The sequence below is a fragment of the Artibeus jamaicensis genome, unplaced genomic scaffold (assembly GCF_021234435.1).
Source record: "Artibeus jamaicensis isolate MK-2021 breed Jamaican fruit bat unplaced genomic scaffold, CSHL_Jam_final contig_391, whole genome shotgun sequence".
Taxonomy (NCBI): Eukaryota; Metazoa; Chordata; class Mammalia; order Chiroptera; family Phyllostomidae; genus Artibeus; species Artibeus jamaicensis.
The window spans coordinates 22,134,153-22,157,681 of NW_026521814.1; the positions used below are offsets into that span (position 1 = coordinate 22,134,153).

The following is a 23,529-nucleotide window of genomic DNA, read 5'->3' on the forward strand; positions in this document are numbered from 1 at the left end:
CTCAGATTCCTTATCTTGACAGGGGGCAGCTATGATCTTGATGTATTGATAAGGTCTAACTCCAGGTGACTAACAAGGTCTTTCCCGCTAACTCATAGCTGCTGAATTGCAGGCACTTTCATTTTTTATTATGAAAAAGCATATAGGATAATAAATGGGGCTTAACATATTTTACAATGACTGATATAGAAAAATTAAAAACAATAGTGAACACAAATGCTGAAAATAGGAAAAATGTGAATGAGTCCTTGGAATGTTAACATAGTTTAAACTTATGTTTTCTAAATTATCAAATCTATGATGATCTCTAGTCACCCTAAAGGACTATTATCTCCCAGGGTATAAGTGTCCCCAGTAACCTACCTCTTATACATTTTTCTTTGCACTCTTGCAGACTTTCAAATCGATTCTCATTTCCTTCACATCCCCCATATATAAATTCTTCACACTGTCGAGTGAAAATATTGAAAAAAAAATTCTTCAGCATTGCTCTGCACGGGCCTTTATCTGCTTTATATGCACAGTAGGAATGAGCAAGTTTCAGTGGTGGTAGCTCAGCATCTACAAAGTAAAACACAAAAACTGTAACATATAAACTCCATCAATACGGTGATAATGCTCTTTGCTTCCTTTGCATTGCCTTTTTAATATATCCTAACTTTAAGAAAAGGTGCAGTAAACTAGGCTGAAATGAGGAACCATAAAAATACATTTATAGCTATCAAAAAGGTAGATCAAGTTTATAAATTCACCAAAGGAGACAGGCTTTATCAGCTACTATATTTTAGTCATTGATTAATAATCAACTATTATAGGAACATGTAGAATAATTTTGGTTATTATTCAACTATTAAAAGAAAAGGTAATTTTCCCAGACTCTTGCACTTGTACCAGGTGACCGGCAGAGTTGAGTAGGGATTGTAAGGTAACTGATGAGTTGGCATTACAAATAAATAGAGACCTCGTTTTTAATTTGGCCATATTTAAGGGCAGTTGTTAATGGACAGTTTTTTGAATTCCCCTCCCTAACTCACAACCATGTCACTTTTTACACACACACACATACACACAACCTCTTTAAAAGCAACAGTGCATTCAGATTCATATATGTATGAATATATTATGCTATATTAAACTACCCCCTGATTATGAAAATGTAAGTGTCTGATCTATCAATCTCATGGTGAATTCTTCTTACTTGTCATGCTTTTTTCAATGTCTAACAATATTGAAAACACTTAACACTTTCTATGTTTTCATATAATGAAAATATAATGAAGCAATTCTTTTGACTTTGAGTTATACTTTTATTTTCCTAAATATTCAGTCACTTAGTTTTAGTCACAGAAAAATTTCATGTACTGGGGAGAAGTGTAGTTTCCTGTAGTTTAAAAATTAAATTTTTGAAAGAGAAAATATGTATGTCATAAAATTTAGATTAGATACTTTTATTAAATCTCTCCTATCCTTCATATTTTTGGCCTATTAATCTTGAATTGATGTCAAGTACTAGCCACATTTAAGTAATGTTAAGACTATAATGAAATAATGAAAATGCTATTTTAAATTTTCTTTATGAGTCATAAAGTAATAAGTAGGCTTTGCAATCTTGGAGTGGTTAAAATTTAGCCTTATATACATAAACTGGTAGTACTGTGCTGTTTGAGTCACTTGACAATTTATATGAACATGTATACAGATTTTAATTTTTTTAAATCTGAGTATAATTTACAAAATGCCATATTACCCTTTTGATTAATTGTTAACTGAATTAACTATTCTTTTAAATTAAAATAAACTAAACCAACATAAATTCTAGAATAATAAACTTTCAGACCTAAATTTTAATGAGGCAGATTACATGTTACAGATTTATTATAACACATATATTTTTACCTATAAAAGACAGCACTAAACCTATGTTGCCATATATATTCAGAGAAAATATTTCTTATAAATCAATAATGTACATTAGGTTCATTCTCACTGACAATACCTCTACTTTTTACTAAGATATTTGATAATTATGCCAAATCTTTTATTTTACATTTTCTGTATTAAGGATGTACTTGCTCCAAGTACAATCTGCTATGTAGTAGTTTTGCCATTAGGTGGCAGCAGTGCACCACAAGAGTGAAACGGCATAGCCTAGTTGTGATACCAAGTTACACTATTAATGGCAGCTAATGTTTACTGAGTGATTACTATTAGTAATTTTTGTAATTATGACATTGTGTAATTATGTCATTTAATTATCATAACAAGCTTATTAGTTAGGTATTATTATCTCCATTTTGAAGATTATAAAATCACAGTGAAGAAATTAATTGTTTAATTCACACCATAAGTGATGACTTTTGAATTATCCCCTGTAGTTTTACAGCCCATTTCTCAGACATTCTTAAAAACTGAGTGGTATTGTCACAGATCTGTGTGACTGAGATTCATAAGATGGTACTTAGATCAAGCAAATTCATTTTATAGAAACTAAAAAAGCTTTCAATGATGAAAGTAGGTGTTGATTTTACAGCAATTTCATCGGAGAAACACTAAGGATTAACTTATTAACTATTAACTCATTATTCATCTTTGTATTTTAATGTATGTTTCTTACATGAATCCTGAATTTTTCCACAGTGGGCGTGTGACCCACACTTGAACTCAGCGACGCTGCGAGGGGAGTGGACTCAGTATGGTGCCATTCCACCAGAAAGGGACGGAAGTCCGTCCTGTTTTCATTTCTTGCTTTGGATAAACCTTTTGAAAGTCAGCAATCTTGTGTGACCACGTGTCAGACACTGTGCTGTCTCGGCAGGATAGATGGTAGTGAGCATTTTACGCGGCAGCAGTCCCCTTTGCACGTCGTGCAGACACTAGAGATTTCCTCATACAAACGTTCAAGAAGTTCAGGTCGCTCTGCAAGTGTATAATGAGACTCTCAAGCTTGTCCAAAGGGGTCAGGAATAACTTTCCTGGGACTTGACAGAGATGAAGACAGGGTTGACAGTGACCAATATTGATCACAGGCGGCGGAACTAGAACACTCATACAGGGCAATGTCATGAGAATTTAATGTGAAGCAGCCAGATAAATACAAATATCGCTTATAGATAAGCATTTGTGTTATCAAGTGTTTTAGTTTATGTCTCACCATCTGTGGATTATAATCTTACTCTCCTGTCCCCTGTCCTGGAATGTTAGATGGAAGGCACCTGATAACATCTGGGAACAGGCAGAGTTTGTGACTGTTAGAATGCTCATTCTCCTGGATGTGTTTGGGGACCTAGAGCTTAAGGCAACTTCCTAGGAATCTGTGTGTTTCTGTACTCCCTACTGAAAGGTCAAATTTCTCTGGAAAGGAAGAGCATAAGCACGTACTCTGCTTTCTCTGTGTCAGAAAATGAGTCAGATGTTTTTTGCAGTTGATAGAAAAACCACAAGAACGTAGTTAATTATATCACTTATTTATAGATTAGGACACTGGAGTCAGGGAGTTTATACAGCTCATCTAATTTTGCAAAGCTGCTGTGTGGCAAACCACACATGCAAGCTTAGGTCTGTCTGATTCCACGTCATAAAAGATAAATTGACTTTCTCTAAATATTCTCTGCTAATCTGCTTTCTCCCAATATGAGATTTTTAAAGCTTACTTATCATTACTGTTTTTATTATCATTTTCATATTTTAGAGAAGTTTATTCCTAAAAATTTTTTATTGTTGTTCACTTATAGTTGTACCCACTTCCCCCCATTGCTCTCCCCCTCCCTGCCTGCACCCACCTCCCACATTCAATTCTCTCCTCCCATTGTTTTTTTGTCCATGGGTCCTTTACACATGTTCCTTGCCTTGACCTTGCCCCTTCTATTCTATTTCATTCTCCGTGCTGCTATAGACTTAGAAGAAAAGCAGTAAAATTTCATACATTTTTCTACAAAATGATAGTGTACCATTTCAATTAAATAGTAGAATTCTATAAAATGACAGCATGACCTTGGCATGCTGTGATAAATTGTATCTCCAAAACTGAACTGATCCAGATGTGGGATCATGTTATTACAAGGGTAATTAAAAACAAAACAGTGAAAACTGGATTAAGACTGCATAGCTAGTCAGTTAAATGGTCTTCAAGTCTAGCTTTAAAATAAAAACATTTCTCTTATGTAGCTGGGTTTGGTCTGGAATTATCCAGAGATCTAAACTTGGGCCTAATTAGTGGTAGGTTAATTCTGGTTTCTTGGTTGACTGTGGCAACAATTTCAGGAAACTCTTGGTTAATTGGCATGCAATTTCTCAGTCTAATTGAGAGAGGTTGGACTAGATGAATATTGGGAACACTTAGACCCATTCACCTCTCACTTCCCAAGGTGAGGTTGCCTGGTTTTTCTTTGTGGGGGCTTAGTTCACCCTCCACATTTCTTCTCTACCCAACCTCCAGAATATTAAATCCCTTTTGAGAAATGAACCAAATGAGGACGGGAACCCATGTGAAAATGACCAAATTCCAATGCTTTTTTAGATTTTATTTATTTTTTTTAAGAGAGGAGAAGAGAAAGAGAAACATCAATGTGTGTTTGCCTCTCCTGTGCCCCCTACTGGTGCCCCCTACTGGAGATCTGGCCCACAACCCAGGCATGTGCCCTAATTGGGGATTGAACTGGTGACCCTTTGGTTCACAGACCCGTGCTTAATCCACTGAGCTATACCAGCCAGGGCCAAACTCTTATTTTTGTGAGATATATTATAGCTTTTACTTTATTAAATAATGTTGCATCTTTTTAAAAATTTACGTACATACATACATACATGTGTGTATATGGGCATATATGTGTATGTGTCTATACATGAATATATATGTGTGTATATATGGTATGTGTATGTATATATATATTTGATGCCACATAACAATAATCCTTTGTTTTTCATTTCCAGGTAGGATTTGAGTGACCCCGTTGACCCTAGATGGGTTTGCTCTCACCTACTGGTTAGCTGGGCTCATCTGGCGTTGACCTACATGGGTGGCTGGGCTTCAGGCTGTGGGTCTGGCCACTGCAGATCTTCAGATCTGCCCCACAGAAGGCAGGCGGCACATACCACTTGGTTACTTACACCTGCTTGTGTCTCCCATTGCCGAGCTTAGACGAGTTTTCTTCTTCCGTGTGTCAACAGCAACACCCTGTGCACACCTCCATCACTTCCTTTAATACCTTGTACTGAAATCACAGGTCTACCCTCCTGTCTCCTGTGTGAGACTGAGATTCTTGAGAACCTGGGCTCAGTCTTCATTGCGTCCCTAGTACCTGGCAGTTTCAGGCACAGGTGTTTATTTGATCTTTATCCTAGGGAAGTGCACTGAATGAAATCACTTTCAACAGCTGTGAGGGGTACGAAATAAGAATGTACTTAAGGGAATTCTGTGTACCTTATAAGCATACCTACAAATACAAGCCATCACTTTGTTCATAATCTCTCACCGTTACCAATGATATGAGTTTTCTATCAGTTTTCTAGTTTACCACAAAATATTACTTTAAGAAAAAAATAAGTCTATAATAATAATCACTTTATAGTCTTTTCCTTGTTCTGTTGTTTTACTGATAATATTTTATTTTTGGGTGTGTAGCTTTATGGGATCAGAACTGACATCTGGCCAGATCTTTTGGTGTCCTGCTTGACTAGATTCTCACACTGGATTCATCTGGGAATTTCTTATTTGGTGTATAAAGGCAAAGAGAGAGAGAGAAAGAGAGAGAGAGAGAGAGAAGAAGTGAGAGAATGGCTGAAAACTCCGATGTCTGGGGTTTCCTCTTCCCTCTCAGAATGGCGACAAAGTTCGTAGAGTCGTTTGTTGAGCACATTGCTCCTCACAGTTTTCCAGAGATAACTCAGTGTTTAACGGAATAGGCTGGGCCAGGGATGAGGGGGAAGTCTTCCTTGCTAACATGACTTCTTTTGTAGACAAAGGCTTTGTTTGTTTGTTTTGACACAATACATCATGTATATTTCCTAAGAAAAGTGTCACTTTGACAAAAACTAATTTTCCTACACAATGGGAAAAACATATGAAATATGTGGATTACAATTGAGAGCTTTGACTAGTTTAAGAAGAAGAAAGCTTCTAACATTTTACCTGTAATGTTGGACTGTTCATCTTCCTCGGGATTAAGATCTTCGTCTTCCTCAGCATTAAGAGGGACAGAGGCGCAAGCAAGCAGCAGACATACAGAAACCCCCAAAATTGCTTTTATCTTCATTGCTCAAATCACCTCTGAAATATAAACCCAGATATATCTAATAAATAATGAGTTAAAGTGGAATCACCAGTAGACTAGTAGGAATCAAATGTTTGCCTCCAAATGTACATTTTTTTTACTCTAATGGGTATGCTCATACATCTTTGTCCAAAAATTCCATGAAATACATACTCAGTAAATATATCTAATAATTTTCAAGTACGCGGGTCAGTTAGCAACTTAGAATTTCTTTTAAAAAAGAAACACTGTGCAGGAATTGACTGTGGGGGCAGAAGCGGGCTGTGTGGAGGACGGCAGAGGGGGGACATTGGGACAACTGTAACAGAATAGCAGTCCTAAAAGTAGGTTAATAAAGGAAAAATAAAAAGAAACACATTTTCCAAATGTTCATCTTTGTTTCCTTACAATACACTTCTGTTCTATGTTTTAAATAATTTGTTCTGCTGACATTGGTTCACAAAACCATACAGGTTTCCAGTGCGTGACCACTTTCCTACCCAAGTCCTCTGTGAGACTGCAAACGGAGATGCTGAAGAAGAAATGTCTAACATTGCAGTCCTTCACCCGGGGTCTGCCACCCTCAATTAGGGGACGTATCTCATTCAAAAGTTTCGTAGAAAAGTGACCTTAAGAGATAAGCCAACACATCTACACTCTAAGGGAACACATTTCACCAGCAGAGGGATATTTCCTGTTTCAAAATGATTTAAACATCCATAACAAAAAGTAATGGGAAAGTGCCTTTAAATGTTTTTAAAAGGCCATTTCTTCTCTGGGTTCAAAGGTGAACGGACCTGTGCCCTGTTCACGCAGCAGGAAAGGGACGGAAGGAGCATGCGCACATGCCAGCCTCTCATCCTGTGACAGAAAGGCGGGACGGGAACAGAACTGTCACCAGAGAAGGAGCGAGGGGCAGACAGTCCATCAGAAACAAGTCAGAGAGCTCTCTGTTTATGTGTGCAGTGAATACAGCTACAATACACACCGTTACGGTGTGGGGAGTAATAAATGCCATTTTGCTTTCGGCTTCATTAAAATCACTAATAAACTTATAACCTATTTTCCTGCAACAGTTTGAAAATGTTAAGACATATCTGAATTTTAGCAAAAAGCAGTGTTATTACATCCCTTCTAAATCGTATCATAACTACTTGATCCACAAATATGTGTGCATATATATATGTGTGTGTGTATATATATATATATATATATATATGAAGATTCTACTAGCTAAACTTGTAATTTTTGTCTTATTTTTTTAAGTATTTTTCAGCAACTCTTCTGTTTCCATTGGATTTTTGAGACATATAACCCTGTTACACTTTGAGAGTTGAATGCATGTCTTTCGACCCCACAGTTTAGGGAGCAGGTTCGGATGGGGTGCCTGCTGAAGAACATGATGAGCACTTGGCATCTAAATCCATCAAGTTACTCTCTTTGAAAGTGGTGGCCTAGAGTGTTGCTCCATTTTGGCAGGGTAGGCTTTCCTTGGTTGTAAGGATCCAAAGCCAGCTGGGACAATGTAGGTCAAAAGGTCATAATCTCATTCATTCTAGGGAAGGTGGAACAATATAGAACTAGAAAAGCAGGTTTGAAGCCGAATCTCAGAAATGTCTGGTGTCAGGGACCTGCACACCACGGTTGCTGCTGCACACCACGGTTGCTGCTGCACTCCTCAGACCACAATAACTGAGATGATGCACAGCACGTGCTGGGTTTCGGGAGGTGGTTTTGGTCTTACTTCACCTGACGATCATCTGCTTGAAAATACGCTGCCTTTGAAAACCATTAAGGAATGTAACTAATAGGTCAGTATCTCAGCATCCACTAGTTTAAAAGTATACTTAGTGTATTTCTCTTACTGCTTGACTTATATCTTACTACTTTAAAACTTATTTACCACATTTTTTCTACAGAAACATAGTTTTTACTATTTTATTTACTTTCCATTTGATCGCTATCTTATTGCCCACACAAGTCTAGCATCACTTGCAAAGGTACTTGCAAAAACTTTCATTTAAATTTTATAACTGTTCAATAATACAACTCTTATGTTTTATTTAAAGTTTCCTAACACAGAAGTCATCAGCTTAATGAAGTTCATGGATAGTACAAGAATGGTGATTAATCAGCAGCTTGATATATTTATAATGCTGATGTCTTAATTAGTTAAACCTACAGTCAGGCTCAATTTTGTACCTGGTTTCTTTCAAACATCTCCCTCAAAAAACCATTTGTTATGTGTGACATGTCAAGATAACTTGTGACAGTTCAGTCAAAAATGCTCTAGGCATTTATTTAAATTTATCTGCTATAGAAAATCAGTTTGTTTTAAAGAAAATTTAACAGATGGATTGTTAGTGTCTTCTCCAAAAATCCAAGTTGAAGTAGATTATCCATTATGTTCTTTTTAAGATCAGGTATAATTTTTGCCCCATGATAAATAGGTGCTCACACTGGTTCTTGGCCTGGGCACCTGTCCTTGATGAATTGGCTTCAAAGTTTTGTGAAATAAATGCATTTCCAAACTTACATGACAAGGGACTGTATCCCTATAATATATTTTTGGAACATATCTTGAGAAATAATGTTATACATATGGAGAACCCAGTAGATTTTCTGAACCAAAAACACATATAAAAAGTGTGAGTTGTGCTTTAATAAAATCCAGGGTTTGTGAAAAGATGTTGAGAAGACAAAATTATAAATGTAATTATTAACAGCTAGAATGTTTCAGGACCAGATTGAAATTATGAACAAGGGCCATCAGTGGAGCTATAAGAAAAGGGCAACCGTGAGAGACCTTTAGAATTAAGTATCGATAAAACTGAGTGGTTGAGTAAGTACGGTGTGGTGGACTCTGGCCAGCAGTGTCCGCCTGTTGTGGCTGATGATGAAAATAAATGCACAGGTGACAACAATCCTGCAGAGGAAAAGGGAACAGCAGGGCTCCTCTGTCAAGGGGAGAGTGTCGTGTCTATGGTGCCTTGGCCACTCCCTCAAGAGGGGAGCACCCCGACCTTTGCCTAGACAGGCTTTTATTGTTTTCTTTGGGTCTTATATCAGAGAAAGATTTATTATCTATTACATAGAGTGTTATTGTCTACATTTTAGGAATGAAATCAAGGAAATGAAAATAGCATGCAGAGGGGAATGGCGATGAGCTGATTAGCTCTGTCCTTGGGAAAATTCACACAGGCTTTGGAAATTACCTTGAAGATAGACAACACACATTCATTGTTTTAGACCAGGGTGATGGAGTTTTAGCAAGAGCAAGCCATAACAGTCTGTATGCATTATCTAGGCCTGATTCCCACGGGAAAACACAGTTTGAAGGTCTGGCTCCTGCCCACCACTTCAATTCTGTTTTCCATACAGAGCTGAGTCACATTTGCCAGACTAGAGCAAACCGATCTCCTAAGGGACAGGATATGAAGGACAGAGGATTCAAATACATCTGAAGTGACCTGGTGTGCTAGGCATAAAACTAGGTAAATGAATATAAATATTAATTGTGTGTATTAGGAATACATTCAGTTCTGGGAAGATTGCATTAGACATTATAAATGTACCTGTAAAAAACAGCTGAAGACACAAAGCAGGAACTGAGATATGTTTTGTTGTATCATTGTCATCATGAGGCAAGATCATTTCTCCAAGGAAAGGGTGTCCAATAAGTTATTTATAGCCCTCCTTTGAACTTCACTGTCATTAAAAGAATGACTTCCTGTCATTCTTTTTTTTAATTTTTTAAAAGATTTTATGTATTTATTTTTAGAGAGGGGAAGGGAAAGAGAAAGAGAGGGAGAGAAACATCAATGTGTGGTTGCGTCTCGCATGCCCCAAACCGGAGACCTGGCCTGCAACCCAGGCATGTGCCTTGACTGGGAATTGAACCACGACCCTTTGGTTCACAGGCCCGTGCTCATTTCACTGAGCTACACCAGCCAGGGCACTTCCTGTCATTCTTTCCAAAACTGCTCAGCTTTCTGGACACTGCCCCCTAGTCTCTGGCTCTATTAAAACTACTGATTCTGGATCAAACTCTACTCATTCTAGATGTAGTACTTTGAAATTACTATTTCCTATCACAGAAACACTCTTCTATGAGATATTGGAAGGAAAGGCTCCTTTCTTTTGGTCAGAACCCTTGCCAGATATCCATTTGTCTAAAAGACCTTTGAGCGCCATTAAAGAAAATCACCACCAGTTCCTCTGTCATTCTCTATCTCAATAACCTGGCTTTTTTCAGAGGCTTTAAAATCTTTTTATCATTGAGTTATAAGAGGTCTCTACATATTATGAATTATTTTTTTTATTGTTGTTCAACAAATTAGTTCTTTGCCAAAAAACATGCCATAAAGATTTTTTTCATCTAGGTCTGTGGCTTACCTTTTCATTTTCATGCAAGTATCTTTTGATGAACATACATTTTTAATTTTTGTAGTTTTGATTTTCAAAAATTTGAAAGCTGTTAATGTATTCATCCTCAGGGCTGTATAAACATTGCCACAACCAACTTTAGAACATTTTTCATTGCTCAAAAGGAAATTCCCCACCCTTTCGCATACCACTTCCCACACAATTTCTCCTTTCCCAAGTCCCTGGGAAGTCACTAATCTACTTTCTGTCTCTCCATATTGCCTAATTATAGATATTCATATAAGTAGAATAATACGATATATAACTTCTTGTGTCTGGCTTTTTTCATTCAGTGCACTGTTTTCAAGGTGTATCCCTGCTGTAGCACCTATCGGCACCTTACTTCTTTCTGTCGCCAAAAAGTTATATATTGTATCGATACACCACAATTTATCCATTCATTAGTTATGAGTATTTGTGCTCTTTCTACTTTTTGATCATTATAAATAATAAATGTAAATGATGCTATAAACATTTGTGCACAAGTTTTTGTGTGAACATAAGTTTTCATTATTTGGGGGTATATATATCTAGGAGTAGAATTGTTAGATCAGATGATATTTTCTCTAGTTATTTGAGGACCTGCCAGACTGGTTTCCAAAACAGTTACAGGGTTTTACATTTCTACCAGCAATATCTCACTGTTTGCTGTTTGGAATAGCACTAATTGCCACCTACATATTTATTTACTTACATGCTTCAATTTTCTATTTTTCGTTTAGATACTTTATATAATGAGAATTTTATGTTTAGCACTAAAATAATGGCTGACAAGTAATACTTGATGAATAAATTAAGATAATCTTTGTAAGTTCATATTAGATTGCAGTACTGACCTCTGGACATATCCATGCAATTTTATTTATTTTTACCAACCCCACCAACATTTAATAGATTAGAAGCAAATATGATGGAATGGCCATCCACTCCTATTTTTTTTAACTTGTACCCTTTGTTTTGCTTATTTCACTTTTCTAGTGGTATAAAATATTTTGATTTAAATTTTGTTTAAAAGAAAATTTTAAAATGTAACACAAATGGAGTAGATTTCATATTTATAAAATTTTGCTTAAGTGATAGGTATTTTCCAGATCAAAGAAAGAAGACAGTGGTGACTGCTGTAATTGAATCAGAACAGATGGCATGGGTGTAGGAGAGATGACTGAAAAAAGAGGAAATTGGAATTATCTATAGGTAATTAGATAAGATAAATGTATGTTTTGCTTTGTGGGTGTCATGAGGCTTGTATATGGCAACATATACCCATAAAAAAGCAAAACCAAAGTAAGTACACAAAAGATAAAGCAAAGAAATGCAAGTATACCACTAAAAAGAGTCATCAAACCACAGAGAATAAGTAAAGAAAGTGGAAAAAAGGAACCACAAAACAGCAAGTAAACAATTAATAAAATGCCAATAAGCACATACCTAGCAATTTTTACTTTAACTTTAAATGGACTAAAATTTCCCAAACAAAAGAAAGAGTTTCTGAGTGGATAGAAAAGCCGGCGTCATCTACATGGGACCTGCAAAAAACTCACGTTAAATGTAAGGACACACCCAGACTGAAAGTGAAGGAATAGAAAAAGATATTCCATGCAAATGGAAACTAAAAGAAAGCTAAAGTGGCTACATTTATAACATAAAAGGGAGATTTTGAAACAAAAATTGTAATAGACAAAGATGAGTGTTTTACAATGACAAAAGGATTAATCAAACAAAAAGATATAATATTTGTAAATATGTATACATCCAACATAGGAATACCTACATGTATAAAGCAAATATTAACAGACCTAGAAGGAGAAATAAGCAGAAATACAATAGTAGAGGATTTTAATATTCCACTTACATCAATGAATACATCACCCAGACAGAGATCAATAAGGGAACATCAGCACCAAATGACATATTAGAATGGAGAACTTAACAGATACATACAGAACATTTTATTAGAAAGGAACAGAGCATGTTCTTCTCAAGGGCACACGGAACATTTACCAGAATAGATCACTGTTAGGCTACAAAACATGTCTCAATAAGGTTAAGAGGATTAAAATCATATCAAGCATCTTTTGCAACCATAAAAGTATGAAACACGAAATTAATTACATGAAGAAAACTGGAAAATTCAAAAATATGTAAAAATTAAACAACATGGTACTGAATGACCAATGGGCCAAAGGAAAAATGAAAAAAATAAAAAGTACATTGAGCCAAATGAAAATGGAAGTGGAACATGCCAAAACCAGTGAATGAAACAAAAGCAGTTCTTAAAGGAAAATCATAATAATAATGCCTTTCTCAAGGAACAAGATAACTCTCCAATAGACAACTTTATACCTCAAGGAACTAGAAAAAGACAGTGCCCAAAGTTAATAAAAGAAAGGAAATAACAAAAATTAGAGGAGAAATAAATGAAATAGAGACAAAAGACAACAGAGATCAATGATACTAAGAGCTAGTTCTTCGAAAAGGTAAGTAAAATGGATAGACCTTTAGCTAGATTCACCAAGAAAAAAAAGAGAGAGGACTCAAATAAATAAAAAACAAAAGTAAAGGAGATGTTATAACTGATGCCATAGAAATATAGAGGATAATAAAACACCTATGAATAATTATGTGCCAACACATAAATTCCTAGAAAAAAAATCAACCTCCCAAGATGGAATCACGGTGAAATAGAATATCTGAGCAGAACAATTACTAGTAAGAACATGGTATCAGTACTCATAAACTTCCCAACAAGCAAAAGTCTAGAACCAGATGACTTCACTGGTGAATTTTACCAAACGTTCAAAGGAGAATTAATACCAACCTTGCTCAAACTTTTCCAAAAATATGGAAGAGAAGGGAATTCTCCCAAACTTATTTTATGAAGCAAACATTACCCTGATATAAAAACTAGACAAGGACAATATAAGTTTAAAAAAAACCACAGGTCAAAATCCCTGATCAATGTAGATGCAAAATTCCTTAACAAAATACTGACAAACCAAACTCAACTATATATTAAAAAGATTATACAGCATAATCAAGTGGGGTTTATTCCAGAAATGTAAGGATACTTCAACATCCACAGATCAGTTGATGTGACATACCACATTAACAAAATAAAGGATAAAAATCATACATATGATCATCTCAATAAATGCACAAAAATTATTTTTAAAAATTGAGCATACATTTATGATAAAAACTCTCAACAAAATGAGTATAGAGGGAACATACTTTAACACAAAAATGGCTGGCAAACCCATAGCTAACATCAAACTCAATGGTGGAGAGCTGAAAGCATTTTCTCTAAGAGCAGGAACAATGCAAGGATGCTCAATCTTGTTGCTTCTATTCAACATAATATTGGAAGTACAAGCCAGAGCATTTAGGCAAGAAAAAGCAATAAATGGTATCCAAAATGGAAAGGAAGAAGTAAAATGTCCATAACTTGCAGATGACATATTATACATAGAAAACCCTAAAGACTTTCACAAACCAGTAAGAACAAATAAACAAATTCAGTCAAGTTGCAAGATACAAGAACAACGCACAAAAACCCGTCGAACTTTTTTACACTAACAACAAACTAACAGGAAGAAATAAAAAAGTAATTCCACTTATAATTCATCAAAAAAATAACATATTTAGAAATAAACTTAACCAAGGATATTGAAAACTGTAAGACATTAGTAAAAGAAAATGTAGAAGACACAAATAAATGGCAAGATATTCTGTGCTTGTGCATTGGAAGAATCGATATTGTTAAAATGTCCATAATATGCAAAGCAATCTATAGATCAGTGCAATTTCTAACAAATTCTAACACCATTACAAAAATGCAACAAATAATCTTACAATTTGTGTGGAATGGCAAGAATCTCTAATAACTAAAGCAATCCTGAGAAAGAAGAACACAGCTGAGGGTGTCATGCTCCCTGATTTCAAAATATATTACAAATCTATGGTAATTAAAACAGCATGATTTTGACATAAAAAAATGGACACATAGATTAATAACACAGAGTGGAGAGTCCAGAAACAAACACACACATGTATGTTCTATTAATTCATATTAAAGGAGCCAAGAATATAACATGGGGGAAAGGACAGTCTCTTCATTTAGGAAAAACTGGGCAGCCACATGTAAAAGAATGGAACTGGACCACTCACTATCTTACACCATACACAAAAATCAACTCAAAGTGGATTAATGCTTGAACATAAGACCTAATACCATAAACCTCCTAGAAGAAGACTTAAGTGGAAGCTCTTTGATTGGGTCTTGGCAATGATTCTTTGAAGTTAACACAAAAAGCAAAAGCAACAAAATCAAAAATAAACAAGTGGGACTCTACCATACTACACAGCTTCTGCACAACAAAGGAAACCAGTGACAAAATGAACAGATAACCTACTGGATGGGAGAAAATATTTGCAAATTGTCTATTTGAAAAGGGGTTAATATTGAAAAGCACATAAAGAATTCAAAAAACCTCAATAGCAAAAAATACAAACAGTCTGATTAGAAAATGGCAAAAGATTTGAATAAACATTTTTTCCAAAGAAGACGTACAGGTGGCCAACAAGTACATGAAACAATGCTCGATCTCATTAATCATCACTGAAATGCAAATCAAAAGTACAGGTTATCACCACACGCCTGTAGAATGGCTATTGTCAAAAACACAAGAAATAGTAAGAGGCGGGAAGGATGTGGAAGAAAGGGACTCTAGTACACTGTTGGTGGGAATGTAAACTGGTATAGCCACTATGGAAAACAGTACAGAAATTACACAAAAATTTAAAGATATGACTACCATGTTATCCAGTAGTTCCACTTTTGAGTATTTATCTAAAGAAAATAAAACCACTAATTGGAAGTTTCATGTGCTCCCATGTTCACAGCAACATTAATTATAATAACCAAGATATGAAAACAACCTAAGTGTTCATTGATGGAAGGATGAATAAAAAATGTGTGTGCACACACACACACATGACATTATGCTGAGTCAAATTAATCAGACAGGGAAAGACAAATGGTATATGATCTCAGTAATATATGGAATGAAAAAATTGAATTCATAGATTCAGAGAACAGATTGGTGGTTACCAGAGGCAGGGATTTGGGGGTGGAGGAAATGGGTGCAAAAGGTATAAGTTTATTTTTAAAAATGCGTGTTTAATATAGTTTATGGATAGGTTGAAGTTAGGAAGAATTTGGAATATGCTTGAGAAATAAAATTAACAAAGATTATTTTCTCCTAGAAAATTTTTTGGTTTTAAGCCTGGAGGCGAGGTTAGAGAAAGACTGTCAGTGGGGAGAGTTGTTTTTCTCTAATTTGTATTTGGCAGAGTTAATGATATGACCATGTTTTGATAATTAAGAAGGCAAGGAAAAAGGAGGTACAACAGGATGCAAATTGCCTATCAAGCATTATTAAGAAATTTCCAGAAGTATATTATTTGCAATTTTACCATTTATTTATGATATTAATATTCTCAAGAGAATCTGTGAAAGAAAAAGTCCTCTGTATAAATCTACAAAATGAGGAGCCAACAATGAAAAGGGGATCCAAGTGCATCGGGGCCAGAAATGTTTTTGTAATTTGACTTTGGTGACTAGAGAGAAGAGAACAGCTCAAAGGAATGGCATTGGATATTGATATGGCCAAGGACTTACTACAGGATTCAAACAGTGAAAAGGCTCACAGATTTTGGAAAAGATGGATAGTAGGCTAGAAATTACATTAGATTTCTAGTACCTCATTTTGGGAAATACATGATATGACTTGTAGACAGTTACTGACCTATCATTAGTTTGGGGTTATACTCTCCTTACTTCATCATCTTTAAATTAATCTGTGAAATCACATACTGTGTTCATGTATATATGATCAGCATGGTGCTTATATAATTTCAACTTTCTAGTTCAGATTTTCTTTATCACATATTGTTTCATTTTTAAAGAAAGTTTTACGATTAATCTCTAAGCAAAATAAGTACTTTGCCATGTCTAGAAGAAGCAAATTTCATTTTGGCTGCTTCTACTTATGGTGTACTAGTCAAAGACAGGGGAGACAAAAATCTGACAACCAGGAAACAAGAGAAAATGTAACTTGAAGAATAATTCCAATTTTCTGCTCAGCAGTGGCTAATGCCATTCTCTTGGTGTTTATTACTTCCATCAGCTCAATTTGGCTGACCCCTAGGGTGCCTACTCCCTGCCCAGTAAAACCTTCAGCCTGTTTTTACCTTTCACCTGTGTGCTTTCTTGGCTCTTTCTCATTTTGGGTGAGTTTGCAGCACTGTAATACCAAGGATAATGAATGAAGAAGGAAGACATTAGAATAAAACTATAATGGAAAGAAGGAGAGAAAAAGGCCTATGGGGATTCTAATAGTTAAATACACGTTCTTTTTATATTTTGAAGTTGACTTTTATAAGTAGTATTTTCAACAGAAAAAAATTTTCAAAAAAAAAATTATTGAAAAAAATATTTTCAAATAAAAAAAAACAGAGACCAAATGCTATTCAGAAAAATATAATTAAATATATGAATTTCTTATGTCATTCAATATTCATTTCTCCTTGAAATATTACCCTTATTGTGACTTAAAGATGATTATCCCCTGTATGATGTGGCTCAGTAGACTGAGGGCTGGTCTGCAAATCGAAATATTGCCGGTTTGATTCCCAGTCAGGGCACATGCCTAGGTTTCTGGCCAGGTCCCCAGTGGGGTGCCTGTGAGAGGCATCCACACATTGATGCTTCTCTCCCTCTCTCACCCTCCCTTCCCCTCGCTCTAAAAATAAATAAATAAAATGTTTTTTAAAAAGGAAGATTACATGATTAAAAAGGGATTCATCAAAGGAGCTACAGAATAAAAATGGGGTTTTCTGGTGGGTTAATCCTACAAGAACTTAATAACTAAAATCACTTTTTAACATGATCATCATTATGATTTTGATTCAATGAGTTGCCAACGTTTTTATTCCTGGCATAAAGTCTATATTTGTTTAATAATTATATTTACTACTGTATGAATATTTCCACTTTATCCCCTTATAGATCTATGGGAAGTTCATTTTTGGCCCCACCCCCTAGCTAACCAATCAGAGAGGAGCACCTGAGCATAGGGCCCAGAAGGTCACCCATCAGTCAACACTTGAATGAATAGATTAGAACAAGGCTACTACACAGGGGGAACTCTTTAATAGAGGTGCTTGAAAACCTGCTTTCTCTTTTTTTCCAAACTTCACAGGAAATAGAAACCACATATATACACACACACCCAAATCTTGGCTAAAGACCAGAAATAAAAAGAGGAAATTCTATTTTATTAAAGCCCCATTTCAAACATGTCATTATAGTCAGCTCTTGAGTTATCTGGGATTAATTTTCATATTGTAGAGTAAGTCTTTGTTTAGATTTTCTCTCTAGATGCCTGCTTTTAAGCCATTTTTTCTTATTATGGGAGCTGAAATTATACTTTGTTATGTTAATAACAATAAATCATAATTCAAGTAGAAGTTTACATTAATGGACATTCATTATTATTTTTTTCTCATTTGTATCTCACACTCACCCTAAAGTAGTGCTGTTTTTCTCATTTGATAGAGGACATAGCGATTCAAAATGATAAAATAACTTCTCCAAGAAAATAGCTGTAAGTCGCAGTATAGGTGATACTCTGAAGGAGATGCCATCAATCATTGTTTTATGCTGTCAGATTTTTTTAAAAAGTGTTGGCAAAGAAAATTTAAACATTAGTAAAAAGTATACACTAATTTGTGGGTTGGTCACTGTGATTTGCTGTCATAAAAATGGTAAGTGAATATGTGAAAAAGGCACCATAGATTTGAGTAAGGCGATCGCCATCTTACAATGGAGCTGTGTTCTCAACCATGTTGGTGGGGTAAGTTCCTGAACTGTCAGCATGCAGGGCTAGAAACGAAGTTTATGTGGATAGGCCAGCTAATAATAAAAATAAACTTAAAAAAGAACGAAAGAACCTCAATGCTAAAAATAGGCAACCTTTAATAATTTAGTCCAGGTTTAAGGTTTGGCATGAAGGATGAATTAGATGCCCTTGGAGAAGATTTTTCTTTGCTTTCACTTCAAACCAGCTAAGAAGACTTACGTTGGATCTTCACTAGGTAATGGCAAAAGTGATTTTTTTTGTATAAAGTTCATAGGAGATGTCTTGGTCTAGTGGGGCTCACATAACAAATTATCACAGACTTAGTGACTTAAGCAACAGAGATTTATTTCCCACAGTCCTGGAGTCTGGGAATTCTTAAGACCAAGGGGATGGCTGGTCAAGTTCCCAGTGAGAGCTCTCTTCTTGGCTTGTAAACACCCCTTCCCTCTGTCTTCACATGGCCTTTCCTTGGTATGGACACACATATATAAATCTCTCTTTTCCTCTTCTCATAAGGCCTCTAGTCCTCTCGGATTAGGACATCACCCTTATGACCTAATTTAACTTTAATTACTTCCCAGAAGTCCTGTCCAAATACGATTACACTGGGGGTGGTATCTTCTACAGATGAATTTTGGGGTAGATGTGATTCAGTACATATTAGGAGCTATTTTCAAAAAGAAAATGCCTCTAAACTTGTTTAGTAAATTTGTCTAAGAGAAAAGGCCACCTCCCTTTGATCAGGCTGTTAGAGAAGATGTACGAGGTCCAGAATGTGCATTTTAATATGTAAGTGAATTATTTCCTTTCTGCACAGCTACAGACTTTTATGTTCTATTTCTTGATGGATTATTAAGCCTGGGGCAGGACTGGCTATTGCCTATAACATTCCTGTAGGAAATGCAGAAATCATTTATATAAGAAGGACACCTAGGGGGCAGTTCTCCCAAAATAAGTATTTTTGGTTTTATTACTAACACGGTACAGCTGTTCTGAGAAAATAATTGTTCTCTATAAATCTCTTCTAAGAAGAACATGTCTTTTTAAGTTCACACCAAGAAGAAAAAGACTTGGCAGGTAAGGTAGACCTCACTGCCTATCCCCTTCTCTACAGCAGTTCCTCAACTGAAATCATACATCTTGATATAAGATATAACAGAGAGTAGAAGGCACTGCCCTGTGCATCAATTCTTATATGCTGAAATTCAGGAATACTTATCTCTCAGCTAGTTTGTTGTGTGGGCTAACTAGAAAATAACTAGGCTTTTTTATTTTTTAAATTGGAGATGTTTTTCATAATTTTGAACAGTAAGTTTGTAGGAAAAGATCGTAAGGGCTTGGATGCCAAGTACGTAGCATTTCATGCAAGACTTTAGGAAAATGAGCAGCCATTACCACTGTTATGGAAGAGATGCAGACACACTCTTAACTGCAGCATGGACTCAGGCTCTGACTCAGCCACATGGATGCTATGGAAAAGCTGCTTCCCCAGTAAATCTCTGCTCAAGTGGTGTTTGCTCAGAGTTCTTTTTTTTTAAGGTTTTTTTTTTCATTTTGAGAGAGAGGGGTAAGGGGGAGAAAGAGAGGGGGAGAAATACTGATGTGCAAGAAAAACACTGATTGTTCTCTTGTACACGCCCCCAACCAGGGATCAAATTCACAACCCAGACCTGTGCCCTGACTGGGCATCAAACCAGTGACCTTTCATTTTGCAGGACGATGCCCACACTGGTCAGGGCTTAGAGCCCTTCCTTTTGCACCTAAAAGAAATAGCTCCATGATTATGTTCTACTTTTCTCACATTTTTGGGTTTAATTACTGCACTTATTCTTATGTAACACAACACATGTCTACTTGTTTACTGTCTGTCTTGTCTGTCCTTAAATGCAGAATTCATGTCTGTTCCATCTACTATCTAGTAGGAGCTCAAAAAATATATGTGACACAAATCAATGAATTAAGGAATCTATAACAAACAAATTTTTACAAATGTAAAAAGGCACTGGAGAGATTTAAAACAAATGTATAGATAAATTATTTGAATCCACAGGAATGAAAGCGAAGATAGTAGACCTGAATTACAAATTACTCCTCTACTAGAGAGGATAATAAATAGTCACCTAATTATTTATTCCTTTTTCCATCCTCACTTCTTAGAAAACCTGCTAATATTCTCTATTCATAAAATTGCTCCTGAAACTCCTACCAAAAGGACAACGATGGAGTCACACCAGCACCTGGCCCAGACTGACTTGCCTGACTTGACCTGGGTAACCAGCTGCTCAGAGGCAGGGCAGGGGCGGGCGTACAGAGAGCTGTGGTGCGGACCTCCATGGAGGGCCAAACTCTACTCTACTCTTGTGATCTTTTAAAATGATATAAGAACTAAAAATAGGTGCAATGGAGCAAATAAATATGTTAATATTTCAAATGGAGGGCAAGGCACCATGGTAAAATTACATGAAAAGAATGGGTAAAGAACAGAATAAGAATGATATAGTTTGAATATCGGTATGGTGCTTTCTAGTTAACTACAAAAAAGGTTTTAAAGATCTTTGAGATTTAAGTTTTTTGTCTGTTAAATGAGGATTGTATATAACAACCTACTTGTGCTGATGATGAGTAAAGATAGTGTGTGTAAATCACACAGCAGATAGAGGACAACTAAGCAAATATTGGTGTTCATGCAGAATAATATACTTTAATAAGGGAAGATACATTAGGTCAATAAGATAAGGGATGCACCTGTGTCATTTCTTTCAACTTTTAAAAATGTTATTTCGGTCATCTTTTTAATACAACACCCATTCTCTGTCACATTTCGTTAAGAGGAAGTGAGTTAAATATGTTCATAATTCAGTTCTCAGGGATAGATAGCCTGTGCCCAGTTAAGGAATAAATTTATAAATAATAAGCTCTCCATTAATTGCACTATTATGATGAGTCCATTTTTCTTACAATGATTGTTTTAGATATTTTTACATGATTAAGCTCTGGCCAATGAGATTAGAGAGAAAGTATGCTGTCTTCCAGAGTTGAAGATGGAGTACTCTTAAAAGAGTTTTTGTTTTGAGGAGAACTACCTCAAGCTAAAGATGACCTGCTATAAATGTGAAAATAAAATAATGGACAAAACCTCCATTTGTGTTGAATTAACCAGTCTTGAAGCTTCCTACCTCTGCATTTTGCATAATGTGGGATAAATTACCCCATTATTTAAGCCACTTGTGCTATGACTTTGTCCTACCTACCACAGCCACAGGCAACTTAGCTGAGTTATTTTGCTTTTTCTGTTTAAACTGGTTATTGATCAATGCTTTCAACACTTTTAATTCAAGGATACTTGGAGGGTGGGAAAATAGCACTACGACCCCCCATTTTTATCATTAAAATTGTTTTTTTTATTATTTTATTGTTGTTCGATTACAGTTCTCTGTATTCACCTCACCACTCCCTCCCCACGCCAGCCATCCCTCCCTTGATTCCCGCCCCCTTGGTTTTGTCCGTGTGTCCTTTATAGCTGTTCCTGAAAACCCTTCCCCTATAACCACCTCCCACCTCCCCTCTAGTTAGTCACATTGTTCTTAATTTCAATGTCTCTGGTTATATTTTGCTTGTTTCTTTGTTTTGTTGATTAAGTTCCAGTTAAAGGTGAGATCATATGGTATTTGTCCCTCACTGTCTGGATTGTTTACTTAGCATAATGCTAAACAGTGCCTGATGTTCTGATATAAAAAGAGTCGAATTTTTACATTTTTAAAAATTATATACAATATAAAGATAAAATATGGAAAAATGAAGCAAAACATTGTATATCCAATAAAGAAATTAATATTAGAAATGCAGGCTGATTTAAAAATAAAATCAGCCCTGGCTGGCGTAGCTCAGTGGATTGAGCACAGGCCCCACGAACTAAAGGATCTCGGTTCGAGTCCCAGTCAGGGCACATGCCTGAGTTGCAGGCCAGTTCCCAGCAGGGGATGCACAAAAAGCAGCCATACATTGATGTTTCTCTCCTTCCCTTCCCCTCTAAAGATTAATAAATAAAATCTTTTTAAAAAAGCATAATTAAAAAATAAAATTAAAATAAAAATCAAATCAAAATCAAAACAACAACAAAAAACAAACCTCCCAAACTAAAGCAGACTATTGCTCTAACCATGTTTACTAAAAGATTGGCCAACCCACTAGGGAATCGTCTATTAGATTTGGCTCTTGGTTCAGAAAGTCATACTTTTGGGGAATTGCACAATGTAAAATTTCCTAGTTTTAGTTACCAAGTCAAATCATAACACATCTTTGTATTTTAGATTGTGACAATTTCATTGATAAAATGTTACTCTATATCTTTTCGATACAAAAGTAGTTGTCAGGTATGATTATATAAAGCATGGAAGTGTCATCTGGGAATATAAAGTGTCACAAACTGTTCTCTGTGTAGGCCTCACTTCTTACCACTCTTCCTGTGAGAAATAAAAGTGAAAAACAATCCCATAAAGAGAAAAGGGTGACACCAGAGAGAAAGAGTGAATGTCTTCATGTTACAACCAAATGGCATACAACATGTGTCAACTAAGTTTATTAAGAAAAAAACAAAACCAAAAGCAAAAACTGAAGTGGAGGACAAGGTCTACAAATACACACTGCTAGAAATAAAAGGAACTATAAGTGATAAGTGCCTGGGATAGCTCAGTGTTTTTAATGAGGAAACTGAAGTCCAGACACATTTTTCCCCCTACATTTGCCTTTTGGCAGAACTTCACCTCAAGCACAGGAATTGCAACCATTCGAGGAAAGGGCGACTTCAAGCCTTGGGAAGATGCACTATTCTCCCAAATATCTTCCCTTTTTCTCCTCTAAAGTAAATTCTAGATTCTTTATATTCTATAGGAATGATCGTTTAGTCAAATTAAACTAGGGAAAATTTTTATTCT

At 35.7% G+C, this 23,529-nt stretch overlaps 1 protein-coding gene across 1 annotated transcript in view; it reads right to left on the reverse strand.

Moving 5' to 3' along the window:
- TFPI (tissue factor pathway inhibitor) overlaps positions 1 to 23,529 on the reverse strand; it is a 50,219-nt gene that overhangs the window by 20,959 nt on the left and 5,731 nt on the right. The window contains exons 2-3 of the mRNA XM_037162999.2: positions 6,128 to 6,265; positions 364 to 561 (exon numbers count right to left, since the gene is read on the reverse strand). Coding sequence (XP_037018894.2) covers positions 364 to 561; positions 6,128 to 6,251 — 322 coding nt within the window. The 5' untranslated portion in view covers positions 6,252 to 6,265. The remainder of the gene's footprint in view (positions 1 to 363; positions 562 to 6,127; positions 6,266 to 23,529) is intronic.